This window comes from Leiobunum rupestre, chromosome 7 (genome assembly GCF_980474605.1).
Source record: "Leiobunum rupestre chromosome 7, qqLeiRupe1.1.hap1, whole genome shotgun sequence".
NCBI classification, from domain to species: Eukaryota; Metazoa; Arthropoda; class Arachnida; order Opiliones; family Sclerosomatidae; genus Leiobunum; species Leiobunum rupestre.
The window spans coordinates 12,706,753-12,732,650 of NC_143390.1; the positions used below are offsets into that span (position 1 = coordinate 12,706,753).

General features: G+C 36.4%; 5 protein-coding genes across 7 annotated transcripts in view; 2 read left to right on the forward strand and 3 right to left on the reverse strand.

Moving 5' to 3' along the window:
- The window catches only part of GEFmeso (Guanine nucleotide exchange factor in mesoderm), a 112,053-nt gene extending 104,048 nt beyond the window's left edge, over nucleotides 1–8,005 (forward strand). For 2 of the 3 annotated variants that reach the window (XM_090180813.1, XM_090180814.1), the window contains exons 4-13: nucleotides 54–170; nucleotides 235–292; nucleotides 1,529–1,621; nucleotides 1,692–1,853; nucleotides 1,925–2,080; nucleotides 2,145–2,240; nucleotides 2,312–2,441; nucleotides 3,718–3,861; nucleotides 3,926–4,080; nucleotides 4,148–8,005. In XM_090180813.1, coding sequence (XP_090036939.1) covers nucleotides 54–170; nucleotides 235–292; nucleotides 1,529–1,621; nucleotides 1,692–1,853; nucleotides 1,925–2,080; nucleotides 2,145–2,240; nucleotides 2,312–2,441; nucleotides 3,718–3,861; nucleotides 3,926–4,080; nucleotides 4,148–6,859 — 3,823 coding nt within the window. In that variant the 3' untranslated portion in view covers nucleotides 6,860–8,005. The remainder of the gene's footprint in view (nucleotides 1–53; nucleotides 171–234; nucleotides 293–1,528; nucleotides 1,622–1,691; nucleotides 1,854–1,924; nucleotides 2,081–2,144; nucleotides 2,241–2,311; nucleotides 2,442–3,717; nucleotides 3,862–3,925; nucleotides 4,081–4,147) is intronic. The other variant, XM_090180815.1, reaches the window with a different exon arrangement.
- On the reverse strand, nucleotides 7,974–9,666 carry Ype (yippee zinc finger protein). The gene is made up of 3 exons (XM_090180819.1): nucleotides 9,228–9,666; nucleotides 8,959–9,146; nucleotides 7,974–8,261 (listed from the first exon to the last, which is right to left on the reverse strand). Exons 1-3 carry the CDS (start codon nucleotides 9,386–9,388, stop codon nucleotides 8,236–8,238), a joined length of 375 nt encoding a protein of 124 aa, XP_090036945.1. The 5' UTR covers nucleotides 9,389–9,666; the 3' UTR covers nucleotides 7,974–8,235.
- Nucleotides 9,667–9,763: 97 nt separating this feature from the next.
- Nucleotides 9,764–14,494, forward strand: Past1 (putative achaete scute target 1). The gene is made up of 5 exons (XM_090180817.1): nucleotides 9,764–10,028; nucleotides 10,119–10,433; nucleotides 10,510–11,020; nucleotides 12,114–12,373; nucleotides 13,319–14,494. The coding sequence occupies exons 1-5, from the start codon at nucleotides 9,940–9,942 to the stop codon at nucleotides 13,749–13,751; spliced, it is 1,608 nt and encodes a 535-aa protein (XP_090036943.1). The 5' UTR covers nucleotides 9,764–9,939; the 3' UTR covers nucleotides 13,752–14,494.
- Nucleotides 14,495–14,819: 325 nt separating this feature from the next.
- Nucleotides 14,820–16,995, reverse strand: BBS8 (tetratricopeptide repeat protein 8). The gene is made up of 11 exons (XM_090180818.1): nucleotides 16,906–16,995; nucleotides 16,749–16,827; nucleotides 16,410–16,669; nucleotides 16,209–16,343; nucleotides 16,057–16,142; nucleotides 15,912–15,999; nucleotides 15,732–15,842; nucleotides 15,526–15,665; nucleotides 15,263–15,434; nucleotides 15,080–15,202; nucleotides 14,820–15,020 (listed from the first exon to the last, which is right to left on the reverse strand). Exons 1-11 carry the CDS (start codon nucleotides 16,930–16,932, stop codon nucleotides 14,820–14,822), a joined length of 1,422 nt encoding a protein of 473 aa, XP_090036944.1. The 5' UTR covers nucleotides 16,933–16,995.
- Nucleotides 16,996–17,292: 297 nt separating this feature from the next.
- Nucleotides 17,293–21,002, reverse strand: Nup133 (nuclear pore complex protein Nup133). The gene is made up of 2 exons (XM_090181266.1): nucleotides 20,933–21,002; nucleotides 17,293–20,841 (listed from the first exon to the last, which is right to left on the reverse strand). The coding sequence occupies exon 2, from the start codon at nucleotides 20,756–20,758 to the stop codon at nucleotides 17,330–17,332; it is 3,429 nt and encodes a 1,142-aa protein (XP_090037392.1). The 5' UTR covers nucleotides 20,759–20,841; nucleotides 20,933–21,002; the 3' UTR covers nucleotides 17,293–17,329.
- Between the last annotated feature and the right edge of the window lie 4,896 nt (nucleotides 21,003–25,898).

Genomic DNA, 25,898 nt, shown 5'->3' on the forward strand with positions numbered 1-25,898 from the left:
GTTAATCTTTACAGTTAAAATGTTAATTAATTTTAAATCATTCTGTTTTTTAGCATGTTCCTTTCAGAATTGGAGCGGTGCGGTTTTGATCCTGTAGCTGTAGCGAGGGCTTTTGTACAACATAGTAATGGCTTTGCTGTTTATACTCAATATTGCACCAACTATCCAAGGTATGTTTTACAAATTTATTATTTCTTATATGTCGTCCGTTTTGCCAAAATTTTACTGTTTCAGAACGGTGCAAGTTTTAACGGAACTAATGGGAAAACCAAAGACAGCGGAAGTTTTTAAAGTAAGTTTACTGTCTTTTATATTACAAAATTTCCACCATAGTTCAACATCCTCTATACTGAAATTTCGAAAATTGACATTTTTATAGTATAATCCAGTGTGAGAAATAAGGCACTACCACAGGCCAATCGCCAGTTTTAAAATTAGCTGGGCCAGTTAAAAAAATAAATGCTTGGTGGTGTTAGTGGCCCTGGTGACCACTTAATTAATTCAAAGTTTTTTCCCTTCAAGATTTTAGTTCATTAAAAAAATATTATATTAATCCCTAAAATTGTTTGGTCTTCGCTTCTATGCTGTGTGCTTGGCCTTACAATGTGATACATTTGTGATAGCTAAGACCATTTACTTAGGTGATTTTTCAAATTTAACATTGCTCAATAAAGATGTTTCTACATATTACTTAAGCAGATTTATAGTTCTTTATTTGACACTCCAAAATTTTGAAATGCCCGTATGTAAGTCTACCCTTACCAAAAAATAAGTGGTCTAAGAACTATTTAAGTTGGTTTTAAGTTTGTATTTGAGACAAATACCAACTAAAAACCTACTTAAAAACAACTTAACACCAACTTAAAACCAACTAAAAACTTACTTAAAATGTTACTTAATAAAGACCACTTAAAGCCAACTTAAAACTTACTTAAAATGTTACTTAATAAAGACCACTTAAAGCCAACTTAAAACTTACTTAAAATGTTACTTAATAAAGACCACTTATCAGAATTGAAGAACCAACTTATAACCAACTTAAAAAAGAAAATATAATTTTCTGACCACTAAAAACCAACTAAATATAAACTTAAAGAAAAAGGCATTTTCCCACCAACTTAAAACCCACTTATTACCAACTTAACTAGTTTACTGAAATATGCTGACCACTTAAAACCAACTTAATATCAACTTAAATGTAAATACCAACTAAAAACCAACTTATTTTTTGGTAAGGGTATGCCCTAGCACATATTGTCAAGAATAGATAATTTGACCATAAATTATGAAAGTCTGATTTTGAAGGTTAAAAATGGTAAGTGGAAAGTGGCCAGTGGCCAGTGTTTTAATTTAACTACCTAGGCTCTACTGGCCACAGGTCCAGTTGAAAAAAATTCCTTATTTCTCAGTCTGGTATAATCTGTCAATATCACTTCCTTATATATTTCCTAGTAGTCTTACATTTAAAATACCTTTTTATCGGACCATACCTTATAATTTTATTTTTATCCTTTTGTCAATTTTTAAGGAGCGACAGACTGCTCTGCACCATAATCTACCTTTGGGCTCTTACCTTCTCAAACCAGTCCAGAGAATTTTAAAGTATCATCTACTCTTACAGGTATATTATTATTGTTTATTCATTGTTAGTTGCCTTCTCGCTTTGGTTTTAATTTTTTAAATTATTTTAGAATATTGTAAAACACTCTGATAAAGAAAGTAGAGGTTACCCTGATATTAAAAATGCTCTGTCCGTGATGACTGGAATAGCATATCACATTAATGATATGAAAAGGAAGCACGAACATGCAGTTAGAGTGCAAGAAATTCAGTCCCTACTCTATGGATGGCATGTACGTTGAAAGATTACAATTTGGCATTGAGATGAAATATTTCAATTATTGAACTCATTGGTGTAATCTAGGGTCAGGATTTAACTACGTACGGAGAGTTGGTTGCGGAAGGATCTTTCCGTATGCTTGGTGCCAAAGCTTTACGTCATATTTTTTTGTTTGACAAAATGTTAGTAATTGCTAAGAAGAAAGAAGAGGCGATACTCAGTTATAAAACTCATATTATGGTAAAAATTCTTCGTTTTGTATTGATTTTTTGCATTTTGTCTAATTATTTGGTTTATTTCATAGTGTTCAAATCTTATGCTTATTGAAAGTATTCAGGGTGAACCGTTGTGCTTTCACGTTATTCCTTTTGATAACCCAAGGTTACAATACACTTTTCAGGTTTGTCAAAATTCTATGACTTTAAGTGGATGTTATTTTCTGTATGTTTTAATTTATACATCAACTTGTAGGCAAGAAATCTAGATCAGAAGCGAGAGTGGTGCCTTCAATTGAAAAGGGTCATATTAGAAAATTATAACGCTGTTATTCCATCACACGCCAGACAGTTAGTTATGGAGCTTGGACAAAATAAACCGGGAGGTAATTGAGCTAAAAATCCAATTTTGAGCTACAATAAGGACTTTAAAGCAAGTACCTCTATGGCTTGATAGACACCGTTCTTAGGAGTGAGATGGACCTATAGTGTATTATAAAATTTATATTCGATTGGTTGAAATTTCTAAAGCTGCTACTTGCTGGGACAATGGAGGAATAGTAACAATTGCTATATGTTCGACCTTTAATGACTGACACCAGGAATTCATACATCGAACTTGGAATGGTTATCTGGGCCGATTTCAGTCTCTATCTAGGGGACCGTTTTTTTTTCATCATTTTGACGTCAGAGCATACGTGTTTTCTCTTACGATTTTCAATGGTATTAAATCCTAGTTTCAGATAATTTCATCCCCCAGTGTCGAAAAAGGGTTCAAACATCTTTTTGCTTTTCCCTTCGCTATCGCCCTATTGATAGCGATGGTCACCTCGTAATTCAGACTTCGCGGTTCTCAAGGGCATTGTAACTGCTGACAATTTTTACAGCGCTATAACAATGCCGGACCTAATCCTTCTACATGGAGAGGTCGGGAGAGCGAGCTGACCCGTCGCTATCAATGGTGGGTTTCCAAACCCTAAATTTTTCGAAATGGCCGGTGAGTCGAACAACAAAAAACTACAGTTGTAAAAACGGGAGGTTGCGCGGGGTAAAAACTCCTAAAGAGGGGAGACGCGTGCGAGGGGGTGATTTTTATTCTCATACACATCACTGAAAACGGTCCCCGAGATCTTACCATAGGGAATACAGCCGGATAACCATTCCAAGTTCGAGGTATGAATTCCGGCTGACACTTACACTTGTTAGTGGCAAATTTTGTCTTGTAAATTATAATAAACATTTTGATATTAAAATTTACTCCGCTTAATTATGCTTATCAACCAAGATTGTAGTACAGGGTTCATACATGACCTGGAAAAAATCAGGGAATTTGAAAATGACCCCAAAAATTCAGACAAATAAATTTTTGAAAGTTTTATTAAAAATACATATTAAATATTTTAAAAGATTTTACCTCAAAAATAGTGAGAGAAAACCTGAATAAGTCAGGGAAATTAATTCTGAAAATTTTGTAAGAACCCTGTAGCAGATTAAGTAGTTTTTAAAGAATTACAATTTTCATGGCTTGTTAAACTGAAAAATCACGGAAGCTTCTCGTCAGGGGATAAAATTATATATTCCGCTCTACGTGCACATGCTTTAAAATCCCAGGACCTAGCTATAAAAATGGAATAAAAAATAATAATTTATAACTTTTTAAAGAAATGCCAAATCTGGAAAAAAGTACCAACAGTAGCAGCAGAAGCAGGTTGCTTTCGGCTCCAGAATATCTTGAACGGAGGAAACAAGATAGGGATCGTAGGAAATCTGAGATTGGCTTGAATAGAACCTTTAAACTTAGAAAAAGTAAAGCATTTATAAACTTCAGTTATGTTCTTTTACTTACTAATTGTATTTCCCACTTTTAAAGGTACAAAGAAGGTATCTAGAAGAGCTCGTAGTTGCAGTACAAGTACTCCAGGGTCTGTGCCTTTGGACTATGAAGATAGTAATTTAAGTTGCGAAGAACCTAGAAACCCTGAAGTCACTCCTAGTCCAACCCCACCAAAACGATTATCAAGCCAAGTAAATTATTTTTTTTTGTTTCCACACTTTGAGCTAATTTCTCAATAATAATTCTTGGTTTTTTTAGATCGATTCCAACAATAGGATGATGGCAACAGCAAAGTCTTCAACAAATGGAAATGTTGAAGAAGGTTGCTCGCATGGAAATGAAACCAAACCAAAAAGAACTATGCATCCAGCTTTTAGAGCTTGGAAGAGCTTGCCTGAAGAAACTACAGATACCGAGAATGAAGATTTTAATGAGCAAGCCAATGTTCGTAGACTTCTACAGTATCGTCCACCTTCATCACGGGGAGGTATCCCTGGTCTTCACCGTTCCTTAGCTGCTGAGGATGAGTACGTCACTCTATTCTTTGCCCAAGCTCATGCGTACCGAGATTCTGCAAATAATTCATTCTCCTTGGGACCATCTTCCGTGGGTGATAGAAGCAGCATTGCCTTCGCTGATCAAGGTGACGAAGAAGATGAAATTTTTAGGCGAGATGTTGTACAGGAAAAGTCTACTCAACCCCCATCCTCCTCTAGAAAAAGACATAGCAATAAGAAAAAATCCGAAAATTATGATAATTTAACTGATTTATGGGCTGCATTAGGCACTGTTAACCTTAAGAATTTAGAAACTGATGAAGATAAATCAGACTGCAATGAGGAATCTGTTCCCTCTAGATTGCCACCTGCGCCTCCATCACTTTTCACAGCTTCACATAGCTCATCTGATCCAATTTCAGTGAACAATAGCAAACCAAATTTTTCCTGGCGTCAAAACCCCGCAGTGCGACGCGTACAGTCCTTCACTGGTTTAGCTCGAGCAAAAGTAGCCTCTTTGCATCACTCTCTCTCGTTTAAACAAAATCCGTCCAGGAGTGGGCAGTTGTCAGACCCTGAAGGTAGTAGACGTTTTTTACCTTCGGATAGCATGGAAGAAGTGTTAAGTCCTACTGCTCCTGCAATATGGCTCAAAAGGCAGGAGGGTCACTTGTCTGATGGCAGGAACAAGTGTGGCTCACTGCCTCGAAGTTTCCAACTTGGTCATGGGGTGACTGCAGATAACCATCACGATTCTATTGCTAGTGATTCGTCCTCTACCATTGCTTCTATATTGGATGAGCCTGCTATAGAGAGGGATTCCACATGCAGACCCCGAATGAGATCGGAAGGCTGCATTGTACGACCAAACCAATTGAATCACCAGTTGGAACAAAGGCCAATTACTATCGCTTCTGACAAACCAATGCAGGTTGATTTTATGGATGATATCGAGAGATATATGGATAACGCTAGCCGTAAGAGAAGGTCATACAGGTTTCCAGTTCAGCAGGATGAGTTTGAAACAAGCATAATATCTCCCCATGAAATAATAAGCACTCCTTCCATCAGTTTAGAAAATGTTAATCAGGCCATCCATCCGGAACACAAAATATACCACCACTCAGCGTCCAAATATGTGGCTTTTAAGAATGTTTTGTCAAACGTTGGGTCCAAACTAGCCAATTTAAAAGCCTCAGTCTCTCAAAGTGGTAGTGGGATGGCAGATTTAACCGCCGCTGATTCTTGTTCGACTGTATCTGGTGACAGCGAAGCTGTGTCTTTTTTCAATTCCAAAAGAAATTTGAATTTGGACCACTCGCCCAGCAGGTGTAGCACTCAATATGATAGAGAACCCAGTCCCAGTACATTAACTAATAAATTTATGAGCTCCATTGCTAAGGCCTATTCTGCCATGATTAAACAAAGACTGAGACGAGAAGATTTTACATTAAAACCACCGGGGAGTGAGAGTAACACTCCGTCATCTGTACGAAAAGCAATACCACCATATAGACCTGCACCTAACAGTTCAGTCATAGGAGCGAGAATGGCTAGGCCGTTGGAAAGCGAATACTGCGTCCCCAAAACCCTGATGCACTTACCTTCACCACCTTCATCTCGCAAGAAAGATGAATTGCGTCCTGATAGTGTATTGTCCGAATCATCAAATGCCACCTCTTCTAGCGATGGTGACAAGAAAAAAGAATCTAACTACAACTACAGAAATGGAATGGTTCCTGAAGTACTAGCGGCTGTAAATCCATTGTTTACTTTGGACCTAGGTCAAGATGATTCTCCTTCAGATACCAGTGTTGCCTCCGGAGACAGTTACTATGAAAGAACATTTGAAGAGATTGAAACTGCCCTCGTTGATGAAATGTTCAGAGATTCTGCCATTTACAGCGATCCAGAAGAGGCAGATTTGAGTGCTACGGAGTTTCCAAACAACTATCATTACCACAACCACCAAAATTCTCGAGATTTTACATTGAAACCCCCTGTACCAATAAACTTATCAGAGAAATATAACGAAACTAATCTATTCAACACTCAGAGTAAATCATACGACTGTCCAAGTAAAGAAACTGATACAATGGATGAATGCGATAATTACTATATCACTACAACTGATGACTTGAATGAAAAAATTAAAGATTCAATTATATTGGAAAGGTTAAAGATTTTGGAAGGGAACTCCGTATTTCGCAAAGGAGACCCCAACAATGGCCGATCAACTTTAGAGGGAATTAAAAGTATTAGGGAAAGAAGACAGGAGTTGGAGCAGTGTTTGGCACAAGGGAAATCAGAAGATGGAAATAATATAAGGGTATCGTCCATTCCCCTATCTCCAAAATGGAAAGTAAATCCTATAGAGTCACCTTTGGCAGTTGAAAGTGGCGAACAAGGAGCCCCAAAGATGAAAGGATGGGTAAAACACGTAGTTCATAAATTGCAGTCTGAGAATAAGTAACTTATTCGGATGTATATATATGTAATGCAGCCAACCAACAGTGCCAAAGATATTTATTAAAAAATGTGCCTTGTTGAACGGTGCCAAATTAAGGGCTGTATTTTATTATGAACCAGAATTTTTTAAAGGAAGATGAGTTATTGGGATTTATGCGTTTCAAAGTTGTAAGATTTATGAAATTTAGCTTGGCCTCATTTGTTTACTTTCTTCTCTAGTCAAATAAGAACTATTCGTAGAAGTGTCTTTTTACAGTGTTATATTAGTTAGCCTTTTGCCAAGTAGTCATATCATTAGGTGAAGAGTGTACTCTATACTGTTCTGTTGATATTTATGATCAATTTAATTTTTTTTTGCTATTAATGAACATTTAACCAAGAAACAAACATATCAATGAAATTTTAAAGCTTGGTGTAGATTTGCTAATATTTTTACTTGGCGAGCTTATAGTATCGTATTGATACTGCTTACTTTATAAAAGTTAAAATACTAAAAATGGAAATACAATGTTTTTAATAGTGAGTTGTATCAGCAAGAATGTTTTTAGTGAATTTTTAATATAATGCGTATGTTAACAGAATTTTAGGGTAATAAAATCTACAATTTAACTTAAACATATATTAGTCCTCAAATCTATTAGGTTTTTACGTTTACATGAAATTTTTTAAATGCTTTTAACAACAAAAACATGCTTGTCAGTGACAAAATCTACTGAATGTGCCATTTTGAATTACCTGAAATGCCAATGGTAATTTGATCCGTTCCATTTTCTGAAAATTTAAACGCTCATAATTTTTGGGACCAAAAATAAGCGATACTGACTAATAAAACTACTTTTTTAATATATATTTAAGATGATCTCTATTTTTAAAGTTATTTTTTAAAAACTAGTCAAGTTTTTCAAATCCAAACTAATTTTTCTAAAAGCCTGGTTTGGAAAAAAAAATGTGCCTTTTTAAAGTAGTGATTCTTAATTTATGTGCTTGTAGAAAACTAAACGAAACTTTTGTATTAAAAATTGGCTAAACTAAATTTCATACTGCAAAAGGTAGCAAAGATACTTGTGTAAATACGTAGATGTACATAAAAATTCATTTTATATAAAGAAACTTGAAAATATGTAGGAAATTACGATATTCTTTAATTAGTCTCTCAATATACAATTAAAATGATTTAAAGAAATTCTCTTTACATTTCTCTTTTTATTTTTACAAGTACATCTCAAAATTAATTTATGGTCAATTTTGGTAAGGTTTTCCTATATTACATCCTCGGGGAATTTATTTTAAATTTGTCTCGTCGAATGATGATTTTAGTTTCTTCCTTACAATTAGTATTTTTTCATACGTATTAAGGTGTGAAAATAGCACTTTTTATTTTCATGAAATAATTCGTAATGATGAATCTATAAACGACAACACACAATTTTGATGAGTTAATTTTTAGATTTCAAGGAAGACATTTCGAAATAGTTATGAATAATGCACTTTAACCTACTGAACCAAAAAAAAACACCTACATGAAATCTAAAGAGATGCAGAATGCCGGAAAATAAAAAAACAACTACTACAAATTGAATCTTTTGAGGTAAAAAATCTCACAACTGCTTTACTTTTATAGCCTTACTTCAATTCTATAAACTATGGCTTATGGTTATCCGTATATTTTAGATTTTCTGGAACACATTTATAGTTACGTAGTACAACAGTTTTTAAAAATTTGGAAAGAGATGGCAATTGATACACTACATTTAATAGTATAAATGCTAAAATCTGGCACTGTAATAGTAATTAGGTCGTAGATACAAAAACAGCAAGGGCTCTAAACTATCGTTCAAATATCCTGATCATGATGGACATGGTGAAACGACTCCATTCTGATACAAATAAGGCTTTTGCAATTTTATACTTTTGATCAGAAATGGCTAATGTACAACAAAACGTTTAAAATGATGAACCTGTTTTCATAAGATATTTCAAATGTGTAATGGTATGTTCATAGACAAAATACTCTTTCTCAAATGATTATGGATAATAGATCTTTGATATTGATAAGCCTTAAGATGAAATTTTTTGAAAGGGTTAATTAGAGTCAGTCATCACCCATTCTTTCTTCAATCCCGTCACTTTCCGTGACTAAAGCCCTCTCCAGAATTACTCTGCCTTCCTTATATCTTTGGTTCTCTTCCGTTGCAAATTCATATATCCAGCCAAGTTTCGTATCGCAATTTTTGCAAGACACATCTCTAACCATATGCCGACCTGTCAACATGACCCGATCTTGTACTTCACTGTAAATATAATAAATTTAAATAATTTATAATTCTTAAAAGTTTCAGCAAGAATGTATAGGATAATAGGTAGAGCCATACCTGTAATTTAGGTTGACAACTTTGCTAAAAAGAAACGCTCGTCCAGTTGCTCCGGTAAACCTAGTGCTGATAAGTTCATTTCTGTTGGTCAAAATTGTGTCACAGTTGGCGCAAGAAAATAGACGAGACCCTCCAATGTGGTCCAGAAATATTCGCCCCATAATTGGTGTTCAAGTCTCTGCTCTGATTTACTTATTAAGGATAGCTTGACCAGAACTTGACGTTCGCTTATGGAAGTGTCGAAACGCCGTAACACTTTCTATTACCACGATATTTATTTAGAAATACCTAATCCAGAGATTCAAAGAATTCCATAAAATCGATCTGGGGTTCCACGAAGGCTAGTAATGTGGTTTTTTGGGCGATTTATGCAAAAAGAAAACGAAGAAAGCCACAGCTGCAAAACCTATTGTTCTTCAAAGGAAGTAAACAAACTAGATTGCGTAAGCAGCGTTGGGAGTACTTGAATTGTGATTGGTCAAATTTTAAAAGCGCCCTCTATTTTCTAAATCAGCGTGCCAGCAGGGGGTGTCTAAAAGATTATCGTGATTTGTCGTGTGGTGCGTGGCTTCTCGCTCGGTGCCGATTTTTCAGAAATTTCTAACAGCCTGAAAAGGGGCAGTGGCCTACAAGAATTTCCTTCTTGATTCCTTCTTGAGTGTCCATGCTTTTTTCAAATTATAGTTGAATTTAATAAGATAGACAACCAGTCATGTTTAGTTGGCTAGGAAAAGATGAAAATAGGAGAAAACAGCCTGAAATATATGGAAATGTCATTGAAGGACTTAAAAAAGTTTACAGGTAGGGTTTTGGCTGCTTGAGAACGATAAGGGAGTTTCTTTGAAAATTACAAGTCATGTGCTTTATATCAATTTCTCATCTCATTCTCAGAACCAAAATTTTACCATTGGAGGAAGCGTACTTATTTCATGATTTTCATTCTCCTATGCTGGATGACCCTGATTTCGATGCAAAACCCATGATATTACTTGTTGGACAATATTCAACAGGCAAAACCACGTTCATCAAACACCTCTTAGAAACGGATTTTCCTGGTATAAGAATAGGCCCTGAGCCTACCACAGACCGGTTTATTGCTGTTATGTATGGTGATCAGGATGGAGTAATACCGGGAAACGCTCTTGTGGTAGACCCTAAAAAACAATACAGACCATTGACAAAATTTGGAAATGCCTTTTTGAATAGGTTAACATTAGCTTTACTGAGCCCTAAAAATATATTGAAATGAATTATGTATAAAAAAATATTATTTTCATTACAGACTACAATGTTCACTATTAAATAATTCAGTACTTCAGAGCATAACTATCATCGACACACCAGGAATATTGTCAGGAGAAAAGCAAAGACTAGATAGAGGCTACGATTTTACGGGAGTTTTAGAATGGTTTGCTGAAAGAGTAGATCGTATCATATTACTATTTGATGCCCACAAGCTCGACATATCTGATGAATTTAGGCGGTCTATTGAAGCTCTTAGAGGACATGATGATAAAATCCGCATCATTTTAAACAAAGCCGATATGATTGACCATCAGCAGTTAATGAGAGTTTACGGAGCTCTGATGTGGTCTTTGGGGAAGGTTCTAAACACCCCCGAAGTAGCCAGAGTTTACATTGGATCATTTTGGGACCAACCACTGCGTTATGATACAAATCGAAAACTTTTTGAAGCAGAAGAGCAAGATCTTTTCATGGATCTTCAAAGTTTGCCAAGAAATGCTGCCTTAAGAAAATTAAACGATTTAATCAAAAGAGCAAGATTAGCCAAGGTTGTATACATTTTACTACCTAAAAATTAAGAAATGTTTGGATAGTTGGTGGGAATATTATAATTGTGGTACCTTAGATTGTATATTACGTCTTGGAGTGTATTCGGGTATAAATCTATTCATACATACAGATAAAATTTATTTTGAGTTATGTATTTTCAGTTATCTGTTTCGTGATTCAGGTAGGCGTTATTTAGTGGCATGCAAATTATTATCTTTTAAACTTATTTTCCCTTGATAATTTTATCAACATTGCCAGTTCTGCCACTAAACTATTTTATTTGGGTTAACTAGTTTTTTAAAATACACTTTGAAATCTAGGCCCCGAAAGTAGAATTTATACGGTGCTTTAATAGTTTGAAGTGAAGGTTACAATTTTTTTCATTAATGGCCAGAATTTCAGGGATGCTCAACTAGCCAAGCTCACATTTTTTAACCTTTAATTTGCTCCCATTTCTCTATCTCGGTCTCTATCTAAATAGATCAGACCCACATTTTATTCATTTTTCCTCTTGGCAGTAGTAGTAAACAGAAAAATTACCAGTGTATCCTCATCATTTAGTGTATTGTGCTTTGAAACAGTATATAATAGGCAGAATCTTAAATGGCCCTTTTTCTGAATGACTGTGTCACGGAGAGTTTTGAATGCTTCTTTTGTAGTCTCAAGAAAAGTGGGTGTTGAAATCTTAAAATCGGGCAATGAAGATGCCCATTACTGCTACTTAAATTTGTCTCTGAATCTCCCCCAATTCCTGTTGCTTTATCAAATTATTCCTTTTTAAAAGCCACCCACTCAATGTACTAGTTGACCTCATCTTATTTCTCTATATTTAGTTAACTTATAAAGTACATTTCCATTATTTAGTTAGTGAAAGGGTTTATTTTTGCGGAAGTTGGCGGTTTCACTGATTTAATTTTTTTTCAGCTCAAATTGTTGATAATTAGTTTAGACAAATTAATTGTATAAAATTGATAGCGTTAATTATTAAATTAGTTATATATAAAGGTTTATCTACAGTTTAGATTAGCCTTGTTTTATTTTTATTATATAAGATTATCTATAATTTGCAATGTTCTTTTTAACTTTTAAAAGGTTCATGCCCTTATCATAAGTTCATTAAGAAAGGAAATGCCGTCTATGTTTGGAAAAGATAGCAAAAAGAAGGAACTAATTAAAGGGTTGCAAAACATCTACAATGAAATTCAACATGAACACCAAATATCACCGGGTGACTTTCCAGATATTAGAGAAATGCAGGAAAAACTCATAACGCATGACTTCACCAAATTCAACCCACTGCGACAAAAACTTTTAGACACAGTGGAGCAAATGCTTTCGGAAGATATAGCCAGGTATTATATGACTTCATTTTTGAACCAGTTTTTTTTAAATATGCCTACAATTTATTGTGTAAAAAATATAAAGACACTTATCAACCGGAACTTTAAAAAAAAATGGAAGCACAATATTACTGCAGCTGAACAAATGGTCGAGTCATTCAATTGTCACAGAATTTGTTCAGAATCAAAATCCATCAACCGTGAAATGATAATGTACCTTTCAGTCGTGATAGTTCTATTATCTTAAATTGGTAATTTTTCCTTTTTCGCTGGTCAAAGTAAACTGTAGTAGTCTAATTAACATTTATTCTCACTTTAATTTTTTTATGTCAGAGTGGTTTACATTTTCGAAGAGTATTTTTGAACTGGATTAGATCTTAAGGTTCTGCTTAGGGTCATAGTTTAAGCAATTATTATTGTTTGTTTTTGGTTGGTTGAATTCGGTGGTTCCAAAAGTGAAATTTGTGGATCCCTTTTAAATTTGAACTCTGCGCACCACCAACAGTCGGGAGGGGAGGGGAGGGGGGGGGGGTGGAAATAGGTAATTAATTCATGTTTAAAAAAAAAATTATCTAGGAACTACCTTGCATAACTGCATGTTTCCTCAATTTGGAAACCTCTGGTCTAGCTGTGGTAGTCCAGTGTATTACCTAGCAATTTAGTGTTTGGGATTTTGAATCTGAAGGGGCTTTTTTGAAATACTAAAATGATGTTAGGTTTTGAAGTATGATTTTCCCTCGAATTTCCTTTTTTCATGCTGATTTGGAACACATTTATGCTGGGTTTTCAGGATTTCCGAGTTGATGTTAAGATTAATTTCATATTTTTTTGTACATACGATTTTTACATATGCCTTCCCCCTTGGATACTGCATTAATTTACCTATCATCACTTTAATATAAATTCAATTAAAGTTTTCAGTAAAAAGTTGATTTAACTACCTACTTGATTTTGCAGACTGATGTCTATGATTCCTCAGGAGCAGATAGAGCACAAAGAATCGAGCGCAGTGAAAGGAGGTGCATTTGACGGGATGGATAAAAGTCCTTTTGGTTTTGGTCGAGGGGAAGGAGCTGACGCTGGGTCATTAGATTCTGAATGGATAGTCACCAAGGAAAGATATAAGACTGATGAGGTTTTCAATAGTCTCAATCCCATTGATGGTAAAATCACTGGTGCAGCGGCGAAAGCTCAAATGGTGAAAACCAAATTACCAAATTCTGTTTTGGGCAAAATTTGGAAACTTTCAGACATTGATAAGGATGGTATGTTAGACGCCGAAGAGTTTGCCCTTGCCATGCATCTTATAAATGTTAAGATAGACGGTCATGATATACCGACAGAGTTGCCTGATCATTTAGTCCCTCCCTCCAAAAGGAGTTTTCACTGATGATTTTGAAAGTTAAGAGCCACCGCTTATCTCTCTAAGACCAAAACAGTCCGTTCTTATGGTTGAATTTTTGATCTATCTTTGCATTCCATATAGTCGCTACTATCTTGGCATAACTTATATATTGCTTAAAAGTTAAGCTACAAAACCTAAGCAAATTTTAGATCAAAATCTCGTATTTTGAATGGTTTGTTCGTGGCTGTACTTATGAACTAGGATTTAAATTAAGTTTATATATGGTTTAAGTGCAACCAAGGCATAGTAATTAGTTTATATACAATGATAAAATCTAAAATATCAGCCTAAATGGTTAAGCTTTCAAAAAATGACCGATAGCCACTAGTCAGTCATTGCAAAGTTTCTGTTTAAGCTTATCCATCATTCATCTCGGTGTACATTTTACCTAATTTCTAAAACCCCCTTTTATTTTGCCTGAGTTAAAGAATACTATGATTATTCCAAGGGGATTTTAAAGATTATCTGTAATGAAACTATATAAGCTTTTGTTGTCATTATTTAAAGTAATTTAAAAATATATATTGAAAAAGTATTTTTTAGGGTGTGAAATTTACATAAGCTCACTTTTTTTGTAGACTAAAAGCGCTTGAATGCCAACATTGTATAAAACAATGACTCTGAGTGCTATTGTCACATTCATATGTTAGTTCAATTGAGCTCCCCAGTAAGAAAACAATGTCTTGAACACTCAAAAATGTTTTAAATTTATTTTCCTACATAATGTCCTAATTTAACGGATCCAGTGCCTTTTTGTAAGATATTAGTTCAATACCAGTAGCTCATATACTGTAAAGCTATTTATTAAAATTACAGCCCTTTTTTTGTTTTACCATCGTGTAAATTAAAATTTAAATCGTTCAGATCTTGGATATTTTTTTTTGCCCACACTTGCACTAGTTCTAAGATTCAAAGGAACAGTGTGCCTAGAAATATTTACATGTTTTGCTAATTATTAAGCTTATTTAATTACTGTAATTAGATTTTCTAAAAAAGTTAATATTGGTTTGGTTAGAGTAAACGAGTGTGGTTGAGTTAAACCTTTTATAAAATTTAAAGTGCGCAAAACAATGTTTTCACTTTATCAAACAAATCTTTAGAATCAACGTGTTCTGGAAATGCCTCAATGGCTTTTTGGACTGTTGTATAACAACCTTGGAGATCACCCGTTTGTTCCGCAACAAGAGCGCTGTTGTAAAGTGGCTCGAATAATTGGGATGCTAAGTTAGTTGAAGTCTGAAAAAATGCTTTGGCCTAAGAATAAAATAAAATTAATGTCAATCGCTTCTAAATTTGAAAAGTAACCAAATTACTTGTTCAGTTTTTCCTCTGGCCATTTCTATAACCCCCAAATTGTTATAAGACTCTGAATGATCGTTATTCGCAACTAAAGCCAAGCGAAAACATTGAGATGCCAAATTTCTATCTCCCACGCCCTGTACACGCAACAGAAAGTTTTAGGATCAAATGTGCATAGGACAATCAAATTAACATACAATGGCTATGTGCCCTATATTGTACCAAACATCAGCCAAGGTGTCATCTGACGCCATATTTAATGCCCTCTCAAAACAGGTGATGGCTAGATCATATTGTTGAGAATGAAAACAACATAAAGCCAAATTGTTATACAGCTCTGCATTGCATATCCCCATTTGAAGCAATCGTCTAATGTTGTAAAAATGTCGTAAGATTATAAATTGTTTAGTTGAACTTTTTATACGAATTGAAATTTGATTCAAAGTGGAATTTTTTGTACCTGTAAAACCTTAATGCAATTTCAGGTTGATCTGCGTAAAAATGATGTAGGGCAATGCAAGCTATTGCTTCTACATGGACTGCATCGTATTGTAAAATTGCCTTGTAAAATTTGACTGCGACATTTAGATCATTTAATGCCTACATAAAGCAATTTAATGTAAGAGTTATATTTGTATAAGAATCTGTTTTCATGTTTATATCCACCTCATAAATTCTCGCTATGTCAGTCAGTAAAGCAGTTTCCCCTGGAAATTTTTCTAATCCATTTTTATAAACATCCAATGCTGCTAATGGCTGATCCAGTCGTACATAAACCTTTTGTGAAATGGGAAAATAAGTTACATGTAAAATTGCATTTCATTGTGCAAAATTTCTTAAACATACTTTTCCTAACCATAGAAAAGTGTCCACAATAGGTTGTTGTTCGATAGCTGATTTGAATTGCCTCTCAGCATCACGGTACATTGAAAATCTAATAAACCAGTCTTAGTAATTACAGAAGTCCAACCATTAAAACTACATAGCTAACCTGTAATAACATTTTCCTAGCTGTAATTTCCAATACCAGTCTTGAAATTTGCAAGCCTGTGTTGCTTGGGCCGCCAGATCTAATGCCTAAATCCAATGGCACGGTAATCAGTTTTTCTTAACTTCATAGCAGAATGTTAATGGTTAACTAACATGCCTCGCGTCATTTTCATGATAATAAATGTATTCGAAAAGAGCTTTTGCAATAGTTGGAATAGCAGCGTACTTTGCTAAGTTTAGTCTTCCTAAATTTATGAATGGCCCGTCTGGTTGAGATAGCATCGAAGCCTGAAATTTTTGTTATATTTTAATAAACATTCTAAGATGTAATAAGCCAATTGTTAAATAATTAACCGTTCCAAGCCTGGCAAAGCGTCCAGATGCACTGGTAACTGGTCTGGCTGTTCTGGCCGTTCTTGATGTTCTCATAGCCTGTTCCATCGTCCCAGGTCTTCCACTTTGTGTCCCTGGACGTACGACACCGGACACTGGCCGTCCAGATTGGGTTACTGGTCTTACTGCTTGACTGGTGCCAGTAGATTTTCCCGGTTTTCTTAGTGACGTCCCTGGTCTAGCTACTTGGGCAATGGCATTTTCATCCATTAGCATTTCCGCTATTGGCACCAAAAAAATTCCATAACACATTATTTTTTACATGGGGAAACATGTGCAAAATTGTACAGTGAAGTTTACCTATTCCTTCTTCATCTGCTTCCAAATCGTCAATATAGACTTGTTCAGTTAAAGCACGCATTTTTAAAGTCCATACTGCCTTTGGGTAATTTGTTATTATTATTCAATATATAAATAATCAAAATATGAAATTAAGTTCTTGTGGTAGCAAATTTACTTGATCGTAAGGATTTTTTTCCAGCATTTCTGTGCATACAATTACACAATCTTCATATTCTCTCTTTCTAAATAGACTTAGTGCTTTAAATAATGGGTCTAATCCTATAATTGGGTTAATATTATTTTCCATTATGAACAATTCTATATGGTAAGTGATAAAAACTAATATTCTTCTAAATCCGATTGTGGCTAAAAACTGGCTCAATGTTTCTATAAACAAACTGTAACTATGGTTACCACTACATGTAGAAAGTATCATTCATTTTTTGTTGGGCTTTTTGTTAAGTGCCAAAGGAATATTAAATTTCATTAACGCTGGTAAATAAACCAGTACTATTTAATAAGATTACCAACATAAAATTATTGAGCCATTTATAAAATTGAACTAGACAAGTTTTATTAATAAATGGCTAGAAAATATATTACAAGAACTGATTAACACATTCATAACACACTTTCAGTAGAAACAAAAACTTTTTTTCTTTAACTAAACTATCCAATTCTGGGTCTTTTATAATAGTTTCATATGGTATAACAAAGTTCTCCAACTCCACCCCCTGAGAAGCAGCTAAATCTATGATTCTAAAGAAAATAGTTTCTTTAACAGACTCTAAAGGTTCATCTGAATCAAGCTCATCCCATCTATCCCGTAATATTAACCTACACCATATAGTCATTCTTAATGCTTGCAATTGCTCTTCCTCCACTGTCTTAGTGTAAAATGTTAACAAATCTAAAGCTTTTTTAAAATCGTATTCATTTGCATCCACGTTTTCATCACTTATGTATATTCCAATTAGCTCTTCTGGTTTCAAGACTCTACTCGAATCTAATTCGAGACCAAATGCTTCTAAGACAGTAGCTGGCAATGTTTCTTGATAGAGAATAAGATTTTGTTCCTCATTGATGAGGTTCATAGCTTTTTCTTTGGCACTATGGGTCTCGTCACTGGCTAACGCTGCTAATTTGCTGATGCTTAAAATGGTCTTCTTTTTAGTCATGTATTTTGTTTCTTGTAGTGCTAAATTTTTCAATAAGTTTGATGCTGTGTCAAACTTTCCAGTATTTATGTGATGTAACCAACTAAGGCTTTCGTGGTCAGATAAAAATTTTGATAGTTCATCATGTTGCGCTGATGGCTGTGATAACAATTTTCCTCTTTTACCCTCATCGAGGTACCATTTAAAAAGAAAATCGGAAAACCCTTGTTCGGAAAATTGGGTCATATAACGTTGCAATCTATCTTGATTGTTAGTTTTCTCGCAAAGCTTGATTAAAATTCCGAAGTCACAGTATTTTTCTCCCAAAGCCATAGCTCTTTCGTGCTGATTCACTTCCAGTAAAGGTAGTATAAAATTATTCCTATCTCGTACAAACTTTTCATTCACTTCATCATATCTATTTTCTGTTTTTGATAAGGATTCCAATTGACATCTGTAACCATCCAAGATCAAATCTGCTATTTCCAAAACCTGCTGGTAAATGTTGGAAAGATTGGTATTGCCAGATTTAAATAAATTGGTGGTAACGGTGTATTGTTTCGAAAGAATGGTTCTTAATCCAGATATTCTGTCTGTAGATGTCCACGGTATATATTCAACTGTAGTTTCATTTTGGTTCGTTTCATATAGCTGAGTGTTATTTTGCCTGTACTGAATGACAGCTTGCAGCGATTCCAGGAATACTGAATTAACAGAAAAAACATAAGAAATAACATTTTGTTCAGTCATAGATGATATTTGTTCTTGCTCAATATCAAAAAGGGAAAGATATATTTCATCAACTAAAGACACGTCTCTGTAAAAAATATCTTGGGCCGTTAATTTGGAAGAAAGGTTGACTTTTCTAGTAGCTACGACTCGTTGAATAGCGTCTTCTAATAGAGGTCCATGTTGGTTATGAAGACTTTTTAAAACTAGAGCTGCTTTGAGCTTTTCAGCGTGTTCACAAAGCAATAATTTGGTGTCCATAGTAATTTCTTGAACTTGAACTTGGCATAATTGATTCCATAAACCAACACTTTTTAAAAACTTTAACAGTAATTCATGAGCTTTCAGTTTATTATTTAATTGGGTTTGCAGTATAAGTGAAGACGACGAGCTTGACTGATCAGAGGCATTATCAGCCCATCTTGGATCTGAAGTTGGGTAATCATTGATCATTTCCTCACTCAAGGCAATAACTAAGCGATCCAAGTTGGAGTCTGATTGAGTGTTGGGATCATTTTCTAAGAAAAATTCATCTTCAATGATGGTTTGCGATTTTACAATGTCATTTCGGCAAAAAAGAATGAATGCCGCTCTTAAACGAGATGTTTTATCTTCACTCGTACTGAGTTCTTCAACATCACCCTCGGTAGTTGTATCCATTATTGACTGATTGGGCAAAAAGCTAGTATCAGCAGCTACATTGATCACGGACAGAATACCATGAATATTTGAGAAAAACAATGGCAGTTTTTCACAGATTCCTGATCCTAATATTTTATCTTCGTAGTTCATAAATTCCAGCACATTAGCTTCCTGATTTGTCAATGAAACACAAACGATTTTGTGATCATTGTAGAAATAGGCAACTTGGCTTTGTGAATCTGGTAGAACTAATCGAAAAGCCAGTGGTCTTTCAGTTGCATCATCTTGTTGGTCATTGAATCTCTCATTTAACTGTTCAGTATGTTTTATCAAAGAAAATGATGTGACAGTTCCTGGAGTGTGTTTGTCCATTGTCATAAATGCATAATTTATTTGTTGGGGTATTTGGGGATTAATGCTAGAAGTTAGAATGAATAGTTCAGACTGAGACAGTTGCATGTCTATAATCCAGTTTTTCAGGCTTTGAACATGAATGTTATCCTGGCAGGAGAATGCGTGTAGAAACTGATCATTCAGCGTCCGATCCAAATCAACTTCATATATTAGTTTTTCTGGCTCATCTAAAACTAGTAACCATTTCTGTAAACTGTTTCCAACTAATACATAAATGTATTTTGCATCTTCTTCAAAATCTTCAGCTAATACTCTTGATAATTGCTTACTTTCTGATGACTGGTTCGGAACACCTCCAAATATGAAGGATGAAACTCTTCGGCCAAAACCAGCCAGTATTCCTTGAGGAGCTCTGAGTGTTTGGGCTAAAACTGTATGCTGACCATCTATAACTGTGGGAATTACATGAACAAGGGAACTTGTTGTAGTGGCTAAAATGCAACCTAGTGACTGGATGTTAGTCAAAGAGTAGCATTCTTGCCCTTGTAAATCTACGGTGGTTTCTGATGAGGCAACTTCATGTGCAATGCTTGACCAATATCGTATAATTCCTTCAGGAGATACCGCAATGGCTGAAGGAGTAGGAGTTTCTTTCAGACAAAATATAGTCACCAACTCTGCTTTGTGAGCAAGATCGCTAGGGGGCAGAGTAAGCTCTTTACAATATGTTGTTGTGTTTCTCATGCCAGAGCTTTTGTATTTCCAGATAAAAAGTCGTCGATTACAAACCAGCCAGCCCCAACCAGTTTCACAAAATTTAGCACTAACTTGGATGTTTCTATCAACTAGAGTCAGAGCTTCAGTAACTAATACTGGTAAAGTTGTGCCATATTTTTCAAGAAGATAGTTCGGACTTTCAGAGACTAAAATAGAGTTCTGTAAGGCCATAGAATGACTTAATCCTCCTAAAGAATAGTTTCTAGATGATCTTCTTTGTGCCCCACTTCCAATGACATATGGAGAAACCCAGTTACTTTCATTTAGCGAGGTGCCAATTGAAAGACGTCCACTTAAAACATTTCTTTTCCTTGATGACGATGCTTTGTTAGCGGTGAACCTGTTTGCTGCTTTCTTTGGTGTAAACATTTTATTATGGAGCTTGAACAATAAACTTGATAGTTGGTTTCAATCAATGAATTTTACTTAGTGAAATAAGCTTTGGCAAAACACTACGCGATAAAATTAAAGATGAAAAATTAGAAATTGAAACCAAGGTTGAAACTAAGTTTCATAATAAAAATAAATGCTATAAACTATTACCATATAAATTAAATATAATGTAGTACTTCTCCTGTCTGAAATTAAAAAAAATTACTGTGCTGTGTTGCTAGATCCCAAGTTTACGGTGTTTACCAAATCCAGAAAATGATCGTTTTCAGAAAATTGTATGGGCTGCGTTCGGTAACTTTAAAAGAGCTTAGCGCTGAGCTCATTACGGTCAGTGGTTTTTTACTGAACGGGTTTTTCGACTTCCGGTTTGGACGTAACTCTGCCCGCCCGTTAAGCAACGAAGTCATTGGCTGTAATAGCAGGTTTTTTCCATTGAGTTGAGGTCCAATCAAAACGTCGGATTTCAGGATTTCGTGAAACAAGTTTAAAAAAAAATAAGAATAGGGACTTGGCACTAATACGTCACGGTTTTTTTTTTTCAATAGTTTTTATAGTGGGGAAAAAAAATATGACCACAATGGCAGCCATGGCCAAAGCTACGGACATAGAAATCTCATAGGTAACTAGAATGCTGCCGTGTAACTGGCAAATGGGCCAAACGCCGTGGCAGACGATAGCCAGATCTCAGCCAATCAGAGCTCAAAGAGTGGTTCTGCCAAGAATTTAATGTCACCAGAGATAATGACGTCACCTATCTTCCGCTATAGTAGCGGATCCAAGAAGGATTATTATTCTCCTTGGCGGAACCACTCTACGGCCTCTCATTGGCTGAAGGTTCAAGGCGAACTGGCGTCAAGCTCGGCCGTAGGCGGCAGCATTCTAGTTACTTAGATTTCTATGACATAGCCACTTCGCCAGGAACTGCCGTGCGACACTGCAACACGAGATTTGTGCCCAGTGTGGGCAGGAACATGCCTTCGATAAAAACCAGTCTTGTGAAACTCCGTCAATTGCAAAAGTACCCACAACTGTAAAGATCGTCGATGCCCTAAATTCAAATTCTAGCAATCGGTCATTGATATTCAGCGGAACGAACAGGTGCCCTTCACGGAAGCCAGGGAGTTGGCCAAAACGAGGAGCTACGCGCAAGCGGCGCGCCCACAGTCGTGACTGGGGAAGCGGTCTCAGGCGCCGTCATCACAGGGCTTACAGCGCGATGTTACGCCAGCCGTACCTACAGCAGCCAGCCTTCCACAAGCCACAAACGTGCAAACAGTATCTTTGGGATTTGAGGACTTTAGAGCACTTATTAAGGAGCTCGTACAGGGTGTTGCTCAACTCTTTACTGATGGTGCGCCACTCAACCCCAAGCTGGACACGGCTTTGTCCGCTCTCCTGGTTACTGCTGTTCTCAAGTACTCGGCTTCCACATCTCACACGCCCGCCGCCAAGGTGGATGGTGGTAATCATTCTTCTCACGGGGATGTGTCAGCCACCTTCAAGGGTGTGCTACCACCAGGCAAGCAGTCCCACAGCTTGGTATATGGCTCATAACTTTTCTCTTCTCCAATGGAATATTAAAAGTGTCAACGCTCACATGGGAGAACTATCGAACTTGATTCGGGTTTACCGGCCGTCGGTCATCGCCCTTCAGGAGACTTGGCTCCAACCGCGAGATCGGTTACGATTGGACTTCAATTTCTACGACGTCTTTCGAAACGATCGTCCCACCCAGAGGGCACGTGGCGGAGGGATTGCCATGCTGGTGGATCGACGCTTAAATGCCGTTGTGCGTGAACCTTCGAGCAGCGATGGCCCCGAAGTGGGCAGCATCATATTCACTCTTGGACATCGACGGGTTTCCCTAATCAATGTTTATGACCCTCACCGGGTCGCGACCTGGACAGACTTTTGCTCACAGCGGGCCACTCTTATATCATTTTGGGTGACTTTAACGCACACCACACCCTTTGGGGTTGTCAGGAGATTAAGGCCCAAGGCAATATTTTTGCGGATTGGCTGCAAGAGTCAGATCACCTGGTCATTCTTAATACTGGCGAGATTACGCGACATTCTCGTTCCCCAATTGACAGTGCGCTGGACCTAACTTTTATCCGTCCCGAGCTGGCGACGGATTTGTCGTGGCGAACGCTCGAAAAGGTGTCGAGTGATCATTTTCCAATTCTTGTGGAGTCAGATGTTCAAACGCCTATAGAAGACAGGAATACATTTCGATGGCATTTGTAGGGAATTTTCTATGAAACCCAAGCCGCTATTCCTAGCCTAAAGGAAACCCGGCGACCAAACCTACATTCACTTCAACTACGTGGTCCTTCCTCTCGCGTAACTTTACTGGTGGGGTTAGCGAGGTTGCATAGGGTGTCTAGGGGTATGCTTATAATTAAATTGAGGATTGCCATGTGGTAGATCTACAAATATTAGAAGTAAACGTTTAATTATAGAGAATAAAATAAAACAAGCAATTACAGTCATTAGAATAGGTTAAACAAATAAAAAGAAACGGTATTATACTATGACAATAACCAAAGCAAATCGCAACATTATTAAACTAAAATTGTCTGAGCGCCGTAGCCACTCTGAGGAATAATTAAATACTTATATGATTGGTCCGTGTTGGAGGTTAATACTTATTGGCGTCCTTATCCGCACCTCTTGGCACATTCGCTACGATCTGGCCATTCCGACCATGAACTTATCTAGCCCCGCGAGTCCGTTCACTTTTTCCGCACTTCGCGGTCGGGGTTGTTCATCCCTTTCTTTTAGTTTCTGAACTTCCGGCTTTGGGGGCTCAGTTATCCTCACCTTTCGAGACAAGGTGAGACCCAGTCCAGTAGCGGCGCTAAGGGTGGGCTGAAGTGGGCTTTAGCCCCCCTGCATTTCTGAGAGGGGCCACATATTTATATTAAAAGGGCAACATATTTATATTTAAGAGGCCACATATTTGAAATTTCTTTATGTTTTTATTGCCAAGTAAAGTTTTTCGGGGGGGAAAATCTTTAAAAATCAATTCGTTTACTCAAAAAGATAGTAGACCATAAACAGATAGATTCGGGAGGCGAAGGGAGCGGAAATGGAGAGAAAGTTTAATGAACAATTGAAAGAAAAGAAAGGGGCTTGAGGGAATTTCGGGAAATACCCCAGCGGGCATGCACGTCAATGCTCGGAATCCGACGCTCGGATACAAGCTCAGAAGGGGTCCAGTAAACGCGACGATAGACACAACAATAAAACGACCTTGCTCTTCTCGCTTCCTGGAAAATTCTGCGGTTTTTCGATTTCACCACTTTTGCGAAATATGGTCAATGCCAGGCTCGACCGCTAAGCTGCTTTTTTTTTAAACATTTCTTTCCATTTCGTCTTGAACTCCAGAACGAGTCAGGTCTATTTTGAAAGTCTTCCTCGAATTTTAAGTCTTTAGTCTTTCTGTTCTATGATTTTGGCAAGAGCGGACTTCTACCTCCTCGAGGTTTAAAGAAGCCCTAATGCGCTTGTTTAAAATATAAACACTTAGCTAAATGACTAGTTGATAGTTTAATTTTATTTCAAATTATTTCAACAGCCTTTTAAAGGCTAATTAACTATTAATAATTAATTTTTCCAAACAGCCTTTTTCAAGGCTAGCTAACTATTAGTAGATATATATTTTGAAAGTCTTTCTTGAATTATAAGTAGTTTAGTCTTTTTTGTTCTAATATTTTAGCAAGAGCGGACTTTTACCTCCTCGAGGTTTAAAGAAGCCCTAATGCGCTTGTTTAAAATATAAACACTAAGCTAAATGACTAGTTGATAGTTTAATTTTATTTCAAATTATTTCAACAGCCTTTTAAAGGCTAATTAACTATTAATAATTAATTTTTCCAAACAGCCTTTTTCAAGGCTAGCTAACTATTAGTAGATATATATTTTGAAAGTCTTTCTCGAATTATAAGTAGTTTAGTCTTTTCTGTTCTAATATTTTAGCAAGAGCGGACTTCTACCTCCTCGAGGTTTAAAGAAGCCCTAATGCGCTCGTTTAAAATATAAACACTTAGCTAAATGACTAGTTGATAGTTTGATTTTATTTCAAATTATTTCAACAGCCTTTTAAAGGCTAATTAACTATTAATAGTTAATTTTTCCAAAAAGCATTTTTCAGGGCTAGCTAACTATTAGTAGATATATATTTTCCAAACCGCCTTTGTCAAGGCAAATTACAATTATTAGTTATTTTTCTAATATCTTAGAAACTTAGAGGTGAATTGCGGATGGCTCCCGCTCACTAAACGCGACGCTTCCGATGTCGAACTACTTCAACGCTTAATTCTTCTCCGAACTAGATACCATGGCGGATGGTCACACCATCATCTACACGGACGGGTCGTGTAGGGAAGACTCAAGCCAGAGCCAAAGATGTTGTCCTAAACCAATGGCGCTGCGAGTGGCAGACGTTCGTGAACGACAGGCCCAATGAGCAGTTGAAGCTTGATCCATCTCGCGATCGGCTAGCAGTGTTACGGTTGCCCAGATGGCAGGCCTCACTATTATCCCGTTTCAATTGTGATCGGATGCCAACACATGAACTGCTCTTTCGTTTTAAACTAAAGACAGATGCCTCGTGCAGAGGTTGTCGTAACAATCAAACCGAAACGTTAAGTCACTTAATCTTTACTTGCGCTGCTGTAGCCGCGCCTCGTGTAAAGCTGTGGTCCTCCTTGTTGCGTGGCGGGTTTACTTCAGATATGTCGGGATTAAAGACGGCTGTCCAGCAAGGTGAACTCTCTGTCATCACGGACCTTTGTACTCTACTGCTTGCTGTGCATATTAGATAATACCATATGTAACATAATTACTCATAAGTATGCCACTGTACCTTTATTCCATTCTAAAATCTTCACTAACGGTTTGTTTCACCACGAACCAGTAAAAAGGTGGACTACGTTAGATTTTAACCTTTTTATTCATCCTAGTAATTTTTGGAGTCACGCTATTGGCTACTAACATATTTATTTAAGCCAATGGAAAACCTGAAAGTTTTACGGGCGGGGGGGGGGGGGGGTAGACAATTTCCGAATTTTCCCCTTCCGACGGCAGCAGGCGCTAAAGCGTCTAGCCAATG

Bases quoted from the DNA above. Each gene is read 5' to 3' on its own strand.
- Ype (XM_090180819.1), bottom strand. From the start codon at position 9,388: ATGGGGCGAATATTTCTGGACCACATTGGAGGGTCTCGTCTATTTTCT. The intron at 9,147-9,227 runs GTATGGCTCTAC...TTATATTTACAG, and splicing joins GTTGTCAACCTAAATTACAG to TGAAGTACAAGATCGGGTCA. The intron at 8,262-8,958 runs GTGATGACTGAC...TGTCGTTTATAG, and splicing joins CGGGATTGAAGAAAGAATGG to ATTCATCATTACGAATTATT.
- BBS8 (XM_090180818.1), bottom strand. From the start codon at position 16,932: ATGCTGGAAAAAAATCCTTACGATCAA. The intron at 16,670-16,748 runs GTAAACTTCACT...TGGTGCCAATAG, and splicing joins AGCAGATGAAGAAGGAATAG to CGGAAATGCTAATGGATGAA. The intron at 15,666-15,731 runs GTGGATATAAAC...TGCTTTATGTAG, and splicing joins ACATAGCGAGAATTTATGAG to GCATTAAATGATCTAAATGT.
- Nup133 (XM_090181266.1), bottom strand. From the start codon at position 20,758: ATGTTTACACCAAAGAAAGCAGCAAACAGGTTCACCGCTAACAAAGCA.
- Past1 (XM_090180817.1), top strand. From the start codon at position 9,940: ATGTTTAGTTGGCTAGGAAAAGATGAAAATAGGAGAAAACAGCCTGAA. The intron at 10,029-10,118 runs GTAGGGTTTTGG...TCTCATTCTCAG, and splicing joins GGACTTAAAAAAGTTTACAG to AACCAAAATTTTACCATTGG. The intron at 12,374-13,318 runs GTATTATATGAC...TTGATTTTGCAG, and splicing joins CTTTCGGAAGATATAGCCAG to ACTGATGTCTATGATTCCTC.